The sequence below is a fragment of the Polypterus senegalus genome, chromosome 4 (assembly GCF_016835505.1).
Source record: "Polypterus senegalus isolate Bchr_013 chromosome 4, ASM1683550v1, whole genome shotgun sequence".
Lineage (NCBI taxonomy): Eukaryota > Metazoa > Chordata > Cladistia > Polypteriformes > Polypteridae > Polypterus > Polypterus senegalus.
This window is the reverse complement of record NC_053157.1, coordinates 182,270,202-182,289,113: the sequence shown is the minus strand read 5'-3', so window position 1 is coordinate 182,289,113 and position 18,912 is coordinate 182,270,202. Positions and strand designations below refer to the sequence as shown.

At 37.0% G+C, this 18,912-nt stretch overlaps 1 protein-coding gene across 3 annotated transcripts in view; it reads right to left on the bottom strand.

Moving 5' to 3' along the window:
* cfap99 (cilia and flagella associated protein 99) overlaps positions 1 to 18,912 on the bottom strand; it is a 96,242-nt gene that overhangs the window by 50,415 nt on the left and 26,915 nt on the right. For all 3 annotated transcript variants that reach the window (XM_039751735.1, XM_039751733.1, XM_039751734.1), the window contains exons 4-5: positions 6,253 to 6,347; positions 1,234 to 1,346 (exon numbers count right to left, since the gene is read on the bottom strand). In XM_039751735.1, the coding sequence (XP_039607669.1) occupies positions 1,234 to 1,346; positions 6,253 to 6,347 (208 nt within the window). The remainder of the gene's footprint in view (positions 1 to 1,233; positions 1,347 to 6,252; positions 6,348 to 18,912) is intronic.

The window sequence follows — 18,912 nt, the reverse complement described above, 5'->3', positions numbered from 1 at the left end:
CTCCAAAACTAATGACTAGGCATGAAGAACGCTCATTAGTGAGGCTACCGAAATGGTAATCACAAATTTAAAGAAGCTGCCAGAATTTATGGCAGTATCAGGCCACTCCCTGCATATTACAACCATATTGCTTATTCTTCAATAGTTCGAACTTTGAATAGGATGGCAAATGAGAGCCATTTTTTGTGAAAAGTATGAAAGATGACAAATTTAATCGCTCAAAATTGTGTGATGATCAAAGAAACCAAGAAAGGACTTTTTATATTCAGTCTCAAAAGATGTGTTTGGTGCTAAGCTAACACTGCTCATCACCCAAAGAACACAGCATCTACTGTTAAGTGTGATGGCGGCAGGATTACGTGGGCCCTCCTCCCTTTAGCAGGGACAGGTCGCTCTGGTCAGGATACAGGGTAATTTTAATATCTCCAGATATCAAGTGTAAGCTCATGTTCAACATGGGCTAAACAAGCACCTTGAGCATAAGAAAGGCGCTATATAAATACAATTTATTATTATTATTATTATTAAACCTGTTTTATTGAACAAACAACAAATACAAGGAGGAGAAAATAAGAGAGTATAGAATAAAGTGAAAATAATAAACCCACTGGACCTGTGGCCATTTCTAAAAGCTTCTACATTCATTTCTAAAAAATGAGGCGCCTGTTGTACTTATGAGTTCAAGCAGTCTAAAGCCCATACCCAACTCACTTTCAGCATCTTCTTTACATTCTTCCTGGCCCTTCTTCCTCCACATGAACCACTGATCTGATGCTCCTCCCAACTCTAGTTTATTGGGTCTCTGCAAGGACTTTAGCCTATGACTACTTCTGTTTTCCCTGGAACCAACTCGGGGTCAGTGGTTGGTTGGATTCCATTTAGACTAAAGACACAAGGCTAGATCTCCTGCCACTCCTGCTATTCCCCATGTAAAAATGGCCCCAAAGTGTGGGAACATGATGGGATCCCTTCTATAATGGAAAGAAGGTTATTGCTACTTTAAATAATTTGACTCCAGCCCTGTACAGCCTCTTATACGCTGTCATTCCTGCCTTTATGAAGACCTTTTTCAAACAAAATATTTTGATGCAAAGCTTTCTGCAATCTTACAGTTTGCTGAAATTATAGAACTTCATCTTTCAACAAAATGGTCAGAACAAGTCAGCTTAACTGGCTTTAAAAAGGAAGATAAATATAATTTGCATATGTCTAAAATAAGTTGAACAGAATTACCTCAGCAGTGGTTCAATCCAGGTCTTTTTCACAAAATCACCATCATATACACCACTCCACTCATCCTTGACCCAGGTACGCAAACTTGTGTCATCAAAAAAGAATCGGAGGAACTAGTTAAAAAAAATAGAGGAATTAATCATTAACAACAAGATGAATATGTTCACTGTTAAGCATTTTACAAAATAGCCAATATAATTTTTTAGAATTAGCAAAATAAGGTTTGTTGTCCTTTTTTATTTCAACTGCATTGAACGCAGCCCAGCCAAATTGGACAGGGGTCCACAATTCATAAGTCCCATGGTGACACTGTCTAAGTTTATTTTAAGTTATAAACTTCATTGTAAATGCCTGCATTAGGCACACCCATCATTTATATATCAGAACTTTGTGAGGGAAGTGCAAAATTCTAATATAGTAAGTGTAAATGCAGTCATTAGAGATCTAGGGGACTGCTGGACAGAATATCTTAAGGTATTATAATGATAACCTGAAAATAATAAAAATGTAAATAAATGCTACAAAAGATCAAGATATAATTGTTAGACTGTACAGCATCGCAAAAAAATGAACTGATTTAGAAACGGTAAATCGTCTGATGATATGAATAGGAAGAATTGGTGTGTAAATGTGAAGGAAAAAGCAGATAAAGTGTCAGTGAAGAAGTGGATTGTTTTAATGTTGGAGGAAATGAGGTCAGAGAGAAAGCTAGAGAAGACATACCACAAAAATTGGTGGCATAACAGGTATCATTACCAATTTACAGCATGTAGGCTGTAGGCTTGACTCTGGTCTGGGGTATTTTTGTGTGTGGTTTTCATCTTTTAACTTTTTTGAAGACGTTCTGAAGGCCAGTTTATTTTGCATAAGTAGCTTTCTAGCTCCTCTCAAAGACTTTTGATTTCCAGTGCTATTTGGTGTTGGCAATGTTCCAGGCAATCACTTATCACACTTTGACAAGGTATACAAAAATTGTAATAACTGGATAAATTTTGTTGAATAAGCACTGAGGCTATATTATAAATTAATCTCTATGTTATGTTCTATTTAGCTGTTAAATTTTTCATGTTCTCTTCCAGACTCCATTTTTATATACCTGGAATTCAAGCACATCATGTGTGAGAGGATCAGCCCAGACACAACCAGACGGACACCGGCAGTTCTTAAAATACACACGTTTATTCAAAACAAAGCCCCCCAGACACAAGTGCCACACACACACAGTGCTTCCAACACCAAAATACCATTCCACGGGCCTTTAATTGTCCATGGGCCACCTTTCCTTCTATCGCTGGAGCTTCGTCCTCTTCCAGCACCCGGCTCTCGCTCCCCGACTGTAGGAAGGCAGCCCCTTTTATAGTCACCCGGATGCGCTCCAGGAGCTTGTTGATGTCCTTCTTGCGACACTTCCTGGTGTGGCAGAAATGCCGCACGAGCACCCGGAAGCACTCCGGGCATCCCTGAAAGGTCCTTCCTCCACCTTCCCAGGTGTGGCCGAAGTGCAGATCTCCAGGGCTCCACAATGTTCGGGGTGCCCCCTGGCGGTGGCCACGAGCCCCAATGGATTTGAGCCTCTTTACAACATCCCTGTGGTCCCCTCATTATCCACGGCAGTTGCCCCCTCGTGGCCCAGAAGACGTATAAACTGCCTCCTGGTCCTCCCAGGCATCCCGGCTGGGTCTGGCCCCCAGCCTCCTGCCACACATCCAAAAGATATAGTTGTTTGAAAAATAATAGTGCAACAAACATAGCACTTTACTCAGCATATCATTTTTCTATTGACAAACATAAAAAACAGGTTATCAACTTTCTGGATGCCTTCCCGCTTACCTGGGTTATGTCATGGATGAACACCACCTACCCTGAGAATTACAGAGTTGTTGATTAATATGGGAATTTCCCAGGTGAAGAGGACAATGATCCTGTATGATATGACGCCCTCTCTTCTGCACAAGTACATCTTACGGTCTTAATTTAGTGTCACGCATTTAATGTGCCACTATATAGGAATTAACTATGCAGCACATCTACTTGAAACAAAACATTATCTTTCAGGTAAAGGACACAAATTCCATTCTCCTTTCCTGATTCCATGATTTCAACTTTTTGTTGGTTTCCAAAAAGTCATTCCAACAAGTACTGTCTGTTACTTTTCACATGTATGAATTATGCAATAAGGGAATTTGCACTGCAGCATCTAATGATGTGAAATGATAAAATAACATGGAGCTTCTAAAAGGCCAACAAAAAGTGAGTGGTCTGTGTAAAGAATAGAGGCAAATACAGTAAGTCTTACTTTTATTTACATAGATAAAGGTTAGAGCATCACCTATCATGCCATATATAGTTTCTTATTTTGCAGATTACAAAAAAAAACAACAACAAAAAAGCACAATACTGTACAAAAGCAAAAGGTTGAAGACCCTTTCTGCACAGCCCCTAAAATAATGTGTGTGTAGTTACTGTGTGCCTTTCTTTTGAATATATTTCTGGCCTCCTTTGGGTCTTTTATCAGAGTCATAAAGCTTCCTGTAAAAAGCAATCTAGTGTGCCTTTTTAAATCACATCAAGATGCTCCATGTCCAAATAACCCAACCAAGAGCACCGTGACACAGAAATAAAAGTCATAATAAAGAACATGGTTGTCATTTAGCATTGCTGAATAAATCATTTTACTTGTTATCAGATAAATCATGTAATGCCCCACACTAGTGAAAAAACACAATTTTTATTTTTTTTTTAACTTTGATTTCTAACTTATTATTAATTGGCATTTTTTTTCCATTGTTTACCATCATTATAATTAGCTTAAACCTAGGGGAAGATTAAATGCAGGAATTTAAATTTTAATGACTTCTGAGTATTTTGCCATTTTTACACCTAATAACCTACCAAATTTTTGCAATATTTTCAAGTATAAATGCCCAGTAATAATACACTAATTATATATTGTTTAGGTTGCTACTATTTTGTAAGAGACAAATACATTTTATTTATTACATTCAATTAATTAAGAGTGCTCCTTTAAATTATCAACTAGTGATAATAAACACCTTAATAAAAGAATAGGTTTGAGTTCATTCATTTGCTATGTCTCTGCTATCCAACAGATGGTGCATCACAAACATTAGCACTTCTTTAACAAATCCTCTACCAAATGGTATGTAACAGAGTCATGGCGATTGGACGTATACACTGCATTGCAAATGTTAATGGTCAGGTCTATGTTGATTACTTAGATTTCAACTCGTCTGGGTAGCACAGCTAGTCTATATATACAGTATATTGCACTACCCTTGGTCCATACCTGAGAGGGACACATTCCTCAGGTGACCAAGAACTGGTATAAGGGTCAGGACTACATGGAGAAGCTAGCCATGCAAGCAGCTCCTGATAGTGTGAACAGTGTGACAAATGGGTTGCCTCAGACTCTGTGGGATTGGTGTGTAGCAGGTTGGCAATGTATCCATGTGGGCACAGAGACAAAGCACTTTGTAAAGCACTTTCAGCTACATCCCATTTATGAAAATATTATATAGAAATAAATGTTGTTGGGAGTGTGAGGAGCAGCAGAAGACCTAAGAATCACTGAGAAGAAGCTGACGAATGAGGTAGTAGGTCTGGCTGCAGGAGTAACCAAGGGTCTTTTTAGAGGTTGGATACGACCAGCATTCCTTTGTCTCGTGTACCCCGGGGGTACACTATTTAATAATTTGGTTATATATTGGTTACTTACATAATTTGAAAACACAATTGTACAGCATTATTGATATTTTAGCAAATGTTCAATAAAGGTTTTACATTTACTTATTTGGCTGACACCTTTGTCCAAGGTGACTTACAACATTTACAATTGGTTACATTTCTTTCGGTTTTCCAATTGGAGTACAAGCAGATCAAGTGACTTGCTCAGGGTCACATTGTGTCAGTAGTGGGACCTGAACCCACAACCTCAGGGTTTGAAGTTCAAAGCCTTAACATTGACACCAAACTGCACTGCCTACTTGTAAGTTTAAAGAGGACATTTGTGTGTTTCTGGTGTCTCCAGCTCGGTGGCCTGTCTGAAGATAGGCAAAGTGCTTACTGAAGGTGGAGAAACCCTTGGCTCAGTGTAAAATGAGTGCTTAGAGTAGTCGCTGTCAACCAGTCTGGTTTGATGATCAGCTCTGTATATAAGACACTACTCAAATCTTTTCCACCACCCAGGGTGTATACCTTCTTTCTTGACATCTGCCTCTAATCATGACAGGCCATCATTGTGATTCTAACTTTCTACACACTCTGAGTAATTTGTGAATACTATTTTGTTTTTTATATGTTTATTTGATTGTATCATTGTTCTAATGACTTCATTTTGTGCTCTATTTCTAGTATGGTTGCCACTATTTTTTGCCTGTCTTTGCATGGCCATGCTCTTTACAAGTAGCCTGTTGTCAGTTAGATGATACAGAGTTCACATGCTGTATTTTATGATCTGTCCCATCTACAGTATATACGATAGCAGCATAGTAAGATAAGTTTCCTAACTATGAGATAATCTAAATATCAAATATGTGCATTTGCTGTGTTACGTTTGATAGGGGGAAAACCTCTGCTGTTAGTTTTGGCTTTTTGACTTTTGCTCCACCCCTTAGTCTACTGATTTTCACTGTTTTCAGATCATTTGCTTTCTATTTACAATCCCTGTCTGTTCTCAGACTGCATGCTTGTCTGTCCCTTTGCTATTTTTCCACCTCCTGGTCTTTCTTTCTTTCATGCTTTAAGTGTATGCTCTTTTTGTGAATCACACTCACAGCAACTGTATAACATTAATTGTTTGGCTTTGAGCACTCCTTTGATTGATAGAAGAGATTTTTTTGAAGTAAAGGTGTGCTCTATACCATGGGAATCTTCACCATTTTAAAATCCAGAATGTCTTGAAGAAGAAAGAAAAGAAAATAAGAGGATCCATGCCTGATAAACAGGTGAGATCAAGAACAGAAACCACATCTTAAAAAGTGTCCCACATCTGATACATACCTTGAACATTTTGCTCTTGTCTTGGGAATTGATAACCTTACTGAACTGTGCAAGACCAATCTCATCAAGCTGAAATGTTGCAAGGTAGCAAATTACTGAAAAAGAAAATATACCAATTTAGAACTAATACTATATACTTTAACCTAAAACAACCCCCTAAAACATATTGTTTCTATATTTTGAAAGATGAAGCTCTGAAATGTTGGTGTAAAAAAACGTAAATAATTGATATTATTTCCAGATAAAAATATACATTCTATTTTATTTGGAAACCTAAAGTTTAGTATCACTAAAGGAAAATTATTATTATTTTTTATTGTGATGCCCACTTAGCTGGTTAACAACTAGAGTTGTGGCCCTCAGTAAAATAAGGTTGAGCACTAAAGCTAAGGTCCTTAGCTGGAAGTTAGGGTTTACATTGTTTTTTTACATTTGTTACATTGCATTGATTTATTCTTTCCTTCTACGTATTTTAATGTGAATAATGAATTATTTTAAATTATTAATTTTTCCATTATGATCTTTATGATGTTTAGGATTGATGTGACATACAGTAAGTATAGTTTATATTATATAATACATAGTGTACAATATACACTGACATTCACCTGTCACTATACAGCAAATATAGCATGTACATAACAGTACACCTAATCTTGTTAATAAAATTCAGTATTCCACCTCTTCTTATTCCATTTAAGTGACAGTAATTATAACCTTGGAATTTGGTTGAGCACATAGCACGGTTTCCTTGGAATGATCAGAGGAGGCTTAATAATATCCTTGAAGAATGTGAATAGGATTGGCAGGATTTAACTATCAGCAATGGGGTTTTGTGAAGCTAAGGTACTGTGTTTATAATTACAGTAACACATTAGGAATTTGCAAGATAACATCTAATTTTCAGAATTATTATTTAAATAGGACAGCTTGTTTCTTCATAGCTGCATTTCCTTACTGTAGTCTTCTTTGTTCCACTGTATTTTGTTGCCATATTTACTTTTAAATAACAATACAAAGAGAAAATATTTGTATGCACTATGGAATAGCCATGGTTTCACCTCTGGCTTAGATATTTTTTCTGTATTTTGTATTTTCTTTTTTGGATGTTTAAATATTATTTTCTGATTCTGTTTTACTGTCTAATTATATTTGAATACTTATCAAATGTTGTTTTATTTATTTTTTCTTTAATGTATTATATTAATATCTTTAATGCATTATATTAATAATGTATTTCTTAGTTTTGCATCTTATGTTCCATGTTTTTGTATGTTGAGCAAAAGGGGGAAGGACCCCCAATACAGCAGCTGTGGGACAGCCATAGGCCCATGTAAGTGCAAAAATGCAGGGCTAGCAGTGAACAATTGACTCTTATAAATATGCTTGTTCAACTCTCCATTGGAGGTTTTTATTTATTTTTTTATTTTTTTGACTGTTGATTTTGCTTTTTTAATTGTCTTTTGTGTACAGGTTTTTAGGTTTACGCTTTTTCACTCTTTTTACCCCAGCTTTTGTTCTTGATTTTTTTATTAACATTTTGTAATACAATCTTTATATAGTAAAGGAAAACTGCTTTGTTAGTTTAGGCTGGAGTTTTCTTGGGTACCGTTTTAACTTTTTGAGAATTATACGTTTTGGTCTTTTTTTTGGTGTGTAGGCTAAAAAGCCAGCTTCTTCAGTTTTTCAAAGGCACTCCCATTTTTGGAAAATGAGGCCTAGTTTTTAGGGTAAAGTCTTGCTTGACTTTTGTGCAGTCCCACAATCATACCATTATTTTGAGATACATTTTAGCAACAATCAAAGATAATACATGAAGACCAATGTTACAACAATGCAGTTATAAGTGAGTAAATGTAACTATCAATCAGGCCTTACATAGCACACTTTAAACTAAACATTCACAAATAGCTTTACAAAATATATATATCAAGTGTTGTGCTACACAGTCTGTTAGATAAGAGATAACTCAGTCATGGACACATGTATACTACTGTAGTCATCTATGCATTTCCTTAGCCATGTTTTCAAGTAGGGGTGATCATTGCAGGCTTAAGGGTACACAGTGCCCAAAGACTATGATGGTACTGACCCTTATATATTAAACCACGTTTGTGGAGTTTGGAGCACACAGGACAGAGTTGATGTCCTGGGATGGTGGAACTCTGGTTACAGAGAGGATCCAGACCTGCTGATTGATTTTGGAGAAGCAGAAAGGGATCGAGGGCATGCCTGGACAAATGAGTTTTGGAGGTAATGTGGTAATGGGAGCTGTGAGCAAATGTAGTGGAGGTTTTTGCCTGTTATCCAAACAGTGCCCAGATGACTGAAGCATTGTAACATCGCTGTTTGCGAGACTATTATGGGTGGAGCTTGTCTGGAAGAAACAAAACAAATCAGAACAGAACCCTTTTAGATTCATTGACTTTTAAATTAAAACCTCCTGATGGTGACCATCTATGCTACCTTTTTTGTGTTTTTATCTAATGACAATTTATTTATGACTTTAAAAACAACTTATTTATTTGAAATGCACTTAAGCACTTTAATAAAGTTTACACTTTGGATACTGAGGTACTTGTCAATGTCTTACCACTTGTCAGTGTTTCATTCTTGGTTATAAACTACTGATACTCCAAAAGTGAAGGGTGCCATGGGCTGCTGGCATCACACCTTAGTGCCCCACAAGACATGACACCCTAAGTCTGGTCCCTACTTGGCCTAAGCATACAGCTCACCTTTTGGGTAATAGTGATTAAAAAGCAGAGCACCCCCAGCTTCTCTTCAAATACTAAAGGTATCTAAGAAACGTAAAGCTAAGAAATGTAAAGCCAAGAAATCTATCTATTGCTTGAACCCACTCCAGTTAAAGGGTGTAGAGGGGAACTCTGTCAATATTTTGTGCAGAATGTGAACCTGTCACAGATGGGATACCAATCTGTCACAGAGCACATTCAATATTTATGAGGCAATTTAGAGTCACCAATCAAAGTATCTATTGTGAGTTTGGGATATGGTAGTGATTATATCCAAACAAGGTACTTTTATTTTACACTGAATCATAGACATAATGAAAGCATACTCAAAGGGAGAACTCAGTGTAATAAGGTAAATGATAAGACAAGGATACTGTAGCCCAACTGGGCCTTACTAAATAGAACTTATCTTTTTTTTCTGTTAGGCAGCTACTTTGCCACATCCAAGTACCAATTAATTCTTTCTTCTCTCTGTCCCCCTCTCATTCATGTAATCCTTACCTATTTCTTTCTCGTTCTTCACTCACCTTTCCTGTCAATTCTAGATTTAAAGTACAGATGGGGTGGGAAGTCTTTAAATCCCAACTCTGAGCCATATACCAAACTAAACAAGAAATTGTTCAAAATGTAAATCATTAAGCACCTTTATATACTTAGTTATGTCTATTATCAGTACCTAAAACCTAGGAAATTCAGAATTACTCAGAGAACTAGGTAATGGGAAGCATTAGGAAAAAAAGAGTACTTAAGTCTCTCCAGAAGAAGGTAATAAAATGAAATAAACAGAATTAAGAGTATTTATATTTCTAAAGAATTTTGAAAACATGACAGACATGTTGTGAACATCCAAGCAAATTGCCAGTGTTCATAATGTTTATTATGAGCAAATGAATAAGCAGGAGATGAACCTAAGTCAAAGTGTTGAGAGACAATCCCAGTCAGTAACCTCACAAAGGTCAGAGCCAAAAATATTTTTTAAGCCATGAGCAGGGTTGCACATTTAAGCTGAGAGTGGCGGGCAGATGAACCATAAAAGAAAAAAATGATTTTTTTTTAGGATTTCTATTATTTTGCTACATATTTACATCAAATCTCCATTCAAATATCATAAATTGCTTTTAAAGTTGCAAAATAAAGTAAATCAAACACATTTAAAACTATGAAATAACAACACTGTTAATGAACTTTTTAGTTTGTTTATCAACATATTCTAATTTTGGCAAAATAAGCACTTTCTTATTTTTCAAACAAACTAGAAAATGTATGCATGGTGTAACATTCAGGTGCGTTCAGGGATTGGGTTAACTATTTTGAAAGAGGAAGCACTTCTAACATTTTATTTACTTCATCAAAGATAATTTTTTATTGCATATTTTGTCACAGTAGTGTGTGTATTATGTCATTGAGGTTTGCTCAGACTGCTGCACTGTTGTTTGTACAGGCAACACATTCAGGTATAAATTCCAGGCATTTGTGCATGACTCTGCGGCTTTTTCGGTAGCATGGACTGACAATCAATGATCTGCTTGCCAACAGGAGTGTCTATCTGACACATGAAAGAGGAAAATGGTATATACAAACTATAAAAGCTGAAGTGACATCTTTCAAGCTTAATTTGAAGCAGTATGCTAATCAAAAATGAAGGCATACAGACTCTGTTTGTTTTAAGGATAGGTAATTTGCAAGAGAGACTTGCTAAGGATGGAATAAATCTAATTGTTATTATTAATATATTTACATTAGAAGCAACCTTAAACCTTTAAAGGAAAAAATTCTCTTTATTGGAGATTTATTTTAGCAACATAGTGCATATGCTGGGAGTTTAAACCTAGTCCTTGAACCAACAGCTAAGTCCTAAACTAACATGGAATTCTTCTTGGCCCCATCTTAATCTAAAAGAATCATTAAATAATTTCTGAATTTAGAATTTTATCCAACGTTTTGATAATCAAGACTTGCATGTTGATAGCGGCACAAAATAAGAACTAATTACAAGTTCCATAAACAGACTATAAAATGATCAGGAGGCACCATCAGAGAACATCAACTGTAAAGAAGGATGACGCAAAACAGACAATAAAGGGATCAGCTGAGAGTTGTTACATTTTACTCAGCGTTCTTGAGATCGCTCAAGTTTATGTTTTGTCATTCTATTATCAACTAGCAAAATACCCGTGCTTCGCAGCGGCGAAGTACTGCCTTAAAATTTTTATTAAGAAGAAAATTAAACCTTTTTAAACTGAGGGAAAATATACCAATAATTATTTGTTAAGGATCTCTTTGTATACCACATTGTCAGTTTGGCCCTCTGGTTGTAATATGACCAAGCTGTGCGCTGAGCTTACTCTTGAGCAGTACAGTTGGCCATGTGAAAAGTAATCTTGTTTCAAATCTCACAGCTTGGATTGCTGCTGTCATAATCGGTTTGAGTTTCATGGTTTGTTTCAATTACGAGTAGTAATAGTAATACGACAGTATTTGTAGGACTTGGGTTGAAATGACATTCGGCATCTGTCAAGTGTTATAAGCATCAAACCGGTTTTATCGATAAATTCACATCCAGCTTTTGAGAGTTTAAACATTCATAAACATCAAAGTGTCCACTACTGAAATCGTCACCTGTGAACATAAGATGAGTTCAACATGGTGGACGTTGTCGACCGTTATGACCGTCATGGGTAGAATTTCGAAATTAAACTTTCTTAACTTTTGTAAGTAAGCTGTAAGGAATGAGCCTGCCAAATTTCAGCCTTCTACCTACACGGGAAGTTGGAGAATTAGTAACGTTGGAAAGTTCAATATGGAGGCCGACAGTGGCATCATACCACTGAAATAAGTACGCACATCGGCTTCGGTTAGTGCAGGGAAGCCGCCTACCAAATTTCGTGAAGATGGGATAATAAATAAGAAAGTTCAATATGGCGGACGTTGTCGACCGTTATGACCGTTACGTGTAGAATTTCGAAATGAAACCTGCTTAACTTTTGCAAGTAAGCTGTAAGGAATAAGCCTACCAAATTTCAGCCTTCTACCTACACGGGAAGTTGGAGAATTAGTGATGAGTAAGTGAGTGAGTCAGTGAGGGCTTTGCCTTTTATTAGTATAGACTAGCAAAATACCCACGCTTTGCAGCAGAGAAGTAGTGTGTTAAAGAAGTAATGAAAAAGAAAAGGAAACATTTAAATAAAAATGTAACATGATTGACAATGTAATTGTCTTGTCATTGTCATGAGTGTTGCTGGCATATATATATATATATACTAGCAAAATACCCGCGCTTCGCAGCGGAGAAGTAGTGTGTTAAAGAAGCAATGAAAAAGAAAAGGAAACATTTTGAAAATAACGTAACATGATTGTCAATGTAATTGTTTTGTCACTGTTGTGAGTGATGTGTGTTGCTGTCATATATATATATATATAATACATATATATATATACACATACACACACATATATATAAACATATATATACATACATATCTACATATATACATATACACACACATAAACATATATATGCATACATATCTACATATATACATATACACACATTTGTTAAAACGGATGACTCCCACTCTTACGTGCAAGTCTGCCTGGATATTATGAACTATCGTATCTGTTCAAATTCTATTTAAATTTTAAATAGAAGGAATTTTTATTTAGTCGACAGAATATTATTCCGGAATAAATCAACTCAAACCTTAAATAACTTATAATATTTTGCTCTCCATAAAAATATATCCTGTCTAAATTATACAAGTTAGAAATAAACATTAAAAGAACAAACATTCAAATTTCTTTACTCTTATGTAATTTTATATAAAAAATAAACTTAAATTTTAAATATCCCAAAAGATTTTGCTCTCCATAAAAATATATCCTGTCAAAATTATACAAATTCAAATATGAACATGGTGCATAACAAAACCTGGAAATATAAATAAAATTTGTTCTTTTCAGCAATAACAAATCAAATCATTCAGTTGTCTTTGCTCTTATATCATTTTATCAGAGCTGGACGCCTGGCATCTTTTTTTGGCAACAAGTTTGTTTATGTTTGGTGTGAGGTTCTGTGTTGTGGAGATTCTCAGGATGGACTGCAGGTGCTCATCAGTGAGGCGACTCCTGTGTGCTGTTTTGTTAGTCTTCATGACTGAGAAGAGCTTCTCACACAGATATGTGCTACCAAACATGCACAAGGTTCGAGCCGCATGTAGACGGAGCTGGAGCATTTTGCGGGAATGGAGTGAATAAACTGTGCGGGCCGTGCAGTATCGTACTTTGCCTTCAGTGTGCCATTACACTGCAGCTCAATCACCTCCATCTGAATCTGCACAGGTGCAGTTTCCACATCGACGGCAAATGGGTTGCAAACAACTCAAAATTCTTTTTTTGTTCTTCAAAGTCACCAAAGCGCCGTGCGAACTAAGTGTCCTCAGTTTATCAGCAAAATGCGTATTTGGGAACACCGTAGTGCCGACTTGGTTCAACATTACTTGGCAACAGGGAAAGTGGGGCAAGTTGCACTGGTGCATTTGTGTCTCCCATAAAAGTAGCTTCACTTGAAATCACTTTGTGATTTTGCACGGTAAAAACGTCTGCTGAAGTGTCAGATTCTTCTTTAACTCTTCTGCTTTCTGTATCTTGTGCATTGCATTCAGGTCTTTCAGGTTATCTTGATGTTTTGTCTCATAGTGCCGTCTTAGATTAAATTCTGTAATTACAGCCACATTAGCTCCACAAATGAGACACACGGGTTTACCGGCAATGTCAGTAAACATATACTCAGCCTCCCATCGGTTTTTAAAGGCTCTATGTTCAGAATCACCTTTTCTCTTTGGCATCGTGTGGGCTAGCTTCGCAATAACTTGCAGCATCATAAGCTAGACTTGATTAACGCGTAAGTGTTCAGCAAGGCAGCTGAAGCGCTGCATTATGGGATCTGTAGTTTATTGTGTTACCAGCCTTCATATCCCGGGCCATTAATAACAATAATATATAAAATGATCTCGCAGGGCGGATATAATTACACGCCGGGCCGGATGTGGCCTGCGGGCCTTGAGTTTGACACATATGGACTAAATAGAACTTGAAAAGATATATTTTTTCAAATGTGATTGCGCAATTCAGATCGAGTTGACGCGCACTACAGTACATCGAGCCCGCGTGCTATTGTGGTTTTGCCTGCGTGCCTCAATAAGTTACCCTCCCTCGCTCTTACTTTTTTACCGTTCATCTAATGAATACACTGAGTATGGCTTTACCAAAACAATCATTGATCGCGAATAAAGTATCCATTATTCATAAAGCTTCAATTGGTGATCTGTCTTTCTGCGTTAACCGCATATTTTTTCATACGTCTCAAACCAAGGGGATGCGAGGCTAAAATGAATCGGGAAGCGCGCGTACATACTCAGTGCATCCCCTCTTGGGAATCGAACCTCGGACGCCGGTGCTAGAGGCGAAGCCTCTACTATTGCGCCATGGCGTGTGGTGTAGCAGTGTAGTTTTTGTTCAGCACTCTTTGGAAATGTTGCTTTTTGTCTGCGCACTGCATCAGTTCATGTGAGCCGCTGAATATGGTTTTATATGTCACTCGCTTGCTTCTAATTGTTTCACTGCCTTCTTAATTATATAAGGTATGTTTTCTTCAGCGGTTTTTGGAGCTCTTCCTGGTTTTCTACGTACTGCGTGATTACGTGGGAGGCGTGATGATGTCACATGAAACTCCGCCCCCACGGCTTTCGAGCTCAACTCCATTACAGTATATGCAGAAAAATAGCTTCCAGTTATGACCATTACGCGTAGAATTTCGAAATGAAACCTGCCCAACTTTTGTAAGGAAGCTGTAAGGAATGGGCCTACCAAATTTCAGCCTTCTACCTATACGGGAAGTTGGAGAATTCGTGATGAGTCAGTGAGTCAGTCAGTCAGTGAGTCAGTCAGTCAGTCATTGAGGGCTTTGCCTTTTATTAGTATAGATATACTAGCAAAATACCCGCGCTTCACAGCTGAGAAGTAGTGTGCTAAAGAAGTAATGAAAAAGAAAAGGAAACATTTTGAAAATAACGTAACATGATTGTCAATGTAATTGTTTTGTCACTGTTGTGAGTGATGAGTGTTGCTGTCATATGCACACACACACATATAAACATATATATATATACGTATCATTACATATATACATATACACACACACATATATATATATACTGTACATATATATACATATATGCATTTCTACATATACACACACATATAAATATATATATATACACTCTTTGGGGTGCGAGCAACTGTTGCTGGGGGTGCCAGAATCCATCAAGGAAGAAAAATGAAAAACATTATTTGTACAAAATCTTAATTTATTTATCCATTCCTAAATAATTAAATGGGCAGGCTATTTCGTATCAGTGCAATACGCTGCTTGTTAAAACAGACGACTCCCGCTCTTACGTGCAAGTCTGTGTGGATATTATGAACTATCGTATCTGTTCAAGTTCTATTTAAATTTTAAAAAGAAGGAATTTTTATTTAGTCGACAGAAATGTCTTTGGTAGGAATGTAAGTTAAATGTAGGCATCACTGCATAAATTTTTCTTCACCATAGAAATGTAAACAGTAAATTCGCCTTACATTCCAACCAAAGATATTTGTATTGACTAAATTGAACTTGAAAAGATATTTTTTTTCGAATGTGATTGCGCAATTCAGATCGAGTTGACGCGCACTACAGTACATCGAGCCCGCGTGCTATTGTGGTTTCGCCCTGCGTGCCTCAATGAGTCATTCTCCCCTCGCTCTTACTTTTTTACCATTCATCTAATGATTACACTGAGTATGGCTTTACCAAAACAATCATTGATGGCGAATAAAGTATCCATTATTCATGAAGCTTGAATTGGTGATCTGTCTTTCTGCGTTAACCGCATATTTTTTCATATGTCTCAAACCAAGGGGATGCGAGGGTAAAATGAATCGTACATACTCAGTGCACCCCCTCTCGGGAATCAAACCTCGGATGTCGGCGCTAGAGGCGAAGACTCTTCCATTGCACCACGGCGTGTAGTTTGTCTATTTGAGAGTATGTAAATCGGGGTATATATATATACAGATATATATATATATATACTCGCGCTTCGCAGTGGAGAAGTAGTGTGTTAAAGAAGTTATGAAAAAGAAAAGGGAACATTTTAAAAATAACATAACATGATTGTCAATATACAGTATTTATTTTGTGAGTGTTATGAATGTTGCTGTCATCAAGGATTTGATTATCATTATTTCTTTCAATCAGGTTCGTATTTGTAGGATGTGTTGTGTTCAAGTTACATTCAGTGTTTGTCAAACGTTGTAAAGATAACAGGTTTCATTCATCGATTCATTTCTTACTGCATCAATAAACAGCTCGTCTTCCTCTTTATCTGAGACGTGACACACTGCATGCACAGGTTTTTTTTTTACACTGTCTTCCTTTAGCGGGACATTGACTTTTTCCACCGTGTGCTTTGTTTCCGCAGTAGTTGCACTTATGAATATGCTTGTATGTGTCAGACACTTCATATTTTTTTTGCTGCCTTCTCAATTGTGTAATTCGGTTTTTGTTCAGCACTCTTTGGAACTGTAGCTTTTTGTCTGTGCACTGCGTCAGTTCACGTGAGCTGCACGGTGTACATGCATCGAAGGTTCCCAGCTGTGCTGGTGCCATCTTGTGCGATGTCCATGGCTGTATTTAATGTAAGCTAAGACCCGGCACTTAAAAGTTTCTTTCGCAGTTTCTCTGAGTTTGTGCCAAACACCACCCGGACCATCTCATCTTCATCTGCATAAGCACAGTCCTTCACCCGTGAATATTTACCAGCAGTGTTTCTATTGGATTGCCGCTGACGGACGGCCTTATCGAGCAGACGTCTATTATAGTATATGGACGAAAAAATAGGTTCCAGTTATGACCATTACGCGTAGAATTTCAAAATGAAACCTGCCCAACTTTTGTAAGTAAGCTGTAAGGAATGAGCCTGCCAAATTTCAGCCTTCTACCTACACGGGAAGTTGGAGAATTAGTGATGCGTCAGTGAGTCAGTGAGTGAGTGAGGGCTTTGCCTTTTATTAGTATAGATTAAATATAATTTTGTAAATTACAAATTCTATTTTTTGTGTTGCTTGTCTTTACTTTATATATGTAATATTATTTAATTATGTTGTGTTTTTTTTATTATTTTCTATTTCAATATTGTGTTATTATATGTAGTTCAATGTCTGCCCTGTCTCCTTTATGTAGAGCCTTAAGTGGCAAGGCCACCCTGATCATGAAGCTCTGGAGCTACAGCATTGTGTTTACATTTTTGATTCAGGTTTTTCTGATTTTGCAATTCTTTTTATGTTTGGATTTTCTTCTTTGGATCTGTTGAATTTAGGCTTTTTGCTTCTTGTTCCTATCTAGTCTTTTGCTCTTCTTTATTCCGTATATTTAAAATAAATATTTTTTTACTGATCAAGAAAATGTATTTTGATTGTCCATCAGAACAGATATTTTATGTATTTTTTCCTCTCCTCCTTAAATGGCATTTTGGAACGTATTAGCTTAGCTGCATGTTTGGGACTGTGTTTACCAGAAGCCTGCCATTTGTGTGGCTGATAGTGTGCTAAGGTGAGGCCAATTTAGTAATCTCCAGCCTGAAGTAAGGACAGGTGTGGCCTTTTTGTATTTTTAAAGGCCTTTTTCCCTTTTGGTGTTTTGTTGTGACATCAATCACAACAGGAGTGACAATTAATAGCTTTGTACATCTAAACACAGTATTGAAGATATGATGAGATTGGACAGGAAGCAAGTCAGATTAGTTAAAGTACAGAGTCCTGAACAGTTGAGAAGAGTGAAACCATCTAAATTTGGGAGGAATAGTTGGATGTCAAAATCAGTAAGGGTGAACAGAAAGAGACTCAGAAATATGAAAGGCTGTCACCTTAAGAAACACACTGGCATGCTGAAATAGAACAGAAATAAAAATAGCTAAGACTAATAAAATAAAAGATTCAGCCATCAGGGTGGCACGGTAAAGAGAAGAGTGGGGCATTAAATGTGGATGTCAAAATCAAATGAAGGTGAGAATACAGAGCAGAAAGATAGGCAGGAAAATTAAAGATGTAGCTGTGACAAGGAGGACAGTAGATCACAGCCAAGGTGAAACACTGAGGAGCAGGGCACTTCATAGTGTCATGCTCAGAGAGAATAAAAATAGAAACAGCAATGACAGGTAAGTCAGGAGTCAGCCATTGGATAAGCAGGAAGGAGGACACAGGAGTGTGACATTTCTGATCAGAGTGATAACAAAAGCTCTCTATACAACAAGTACAAAATATTCTAGGTTTATAGGGCCATTATTGTTGTGTGCACAGAATACAGTAAAATTCTTATTTGCCACTTTCCAGTGTCATGATTGGTAATTACTTTACCTCAAAATTTTCCTTACTTTCCTTCCTTCCTTACCTGAAAAACCTCAGCACATATTTGTCATATATTAATAATAATATTATACAGTGTCTTAAATCTATGGACATCCAGGTGGGGTATATGTTTAGGGGCCCAATCTGCATGTCTTTACAGATCACTTCTGAAAATTAGTCATTTCTACCTTAAATAATCCATTCCACCTTACATGAACATAATTTAAAAGTAACAGATCCTGAGGCATTGTTTGATTTCTTGAGCTGGAATATTTGGAGACACAGGGAGAGTGTAGAAATGTCTATCTGGCTAGACAATCAGTCCGGCCACCAAAGAACAGGAGGAAAAAATATATAAAAGATTCCATATCCATCCATTATATCCTAACTACAGGGTCACTGGGATCTGCTGGAGCCAATCCCAGCCAACACAGGGCGCAAGACAGGAAACAAACCCTGT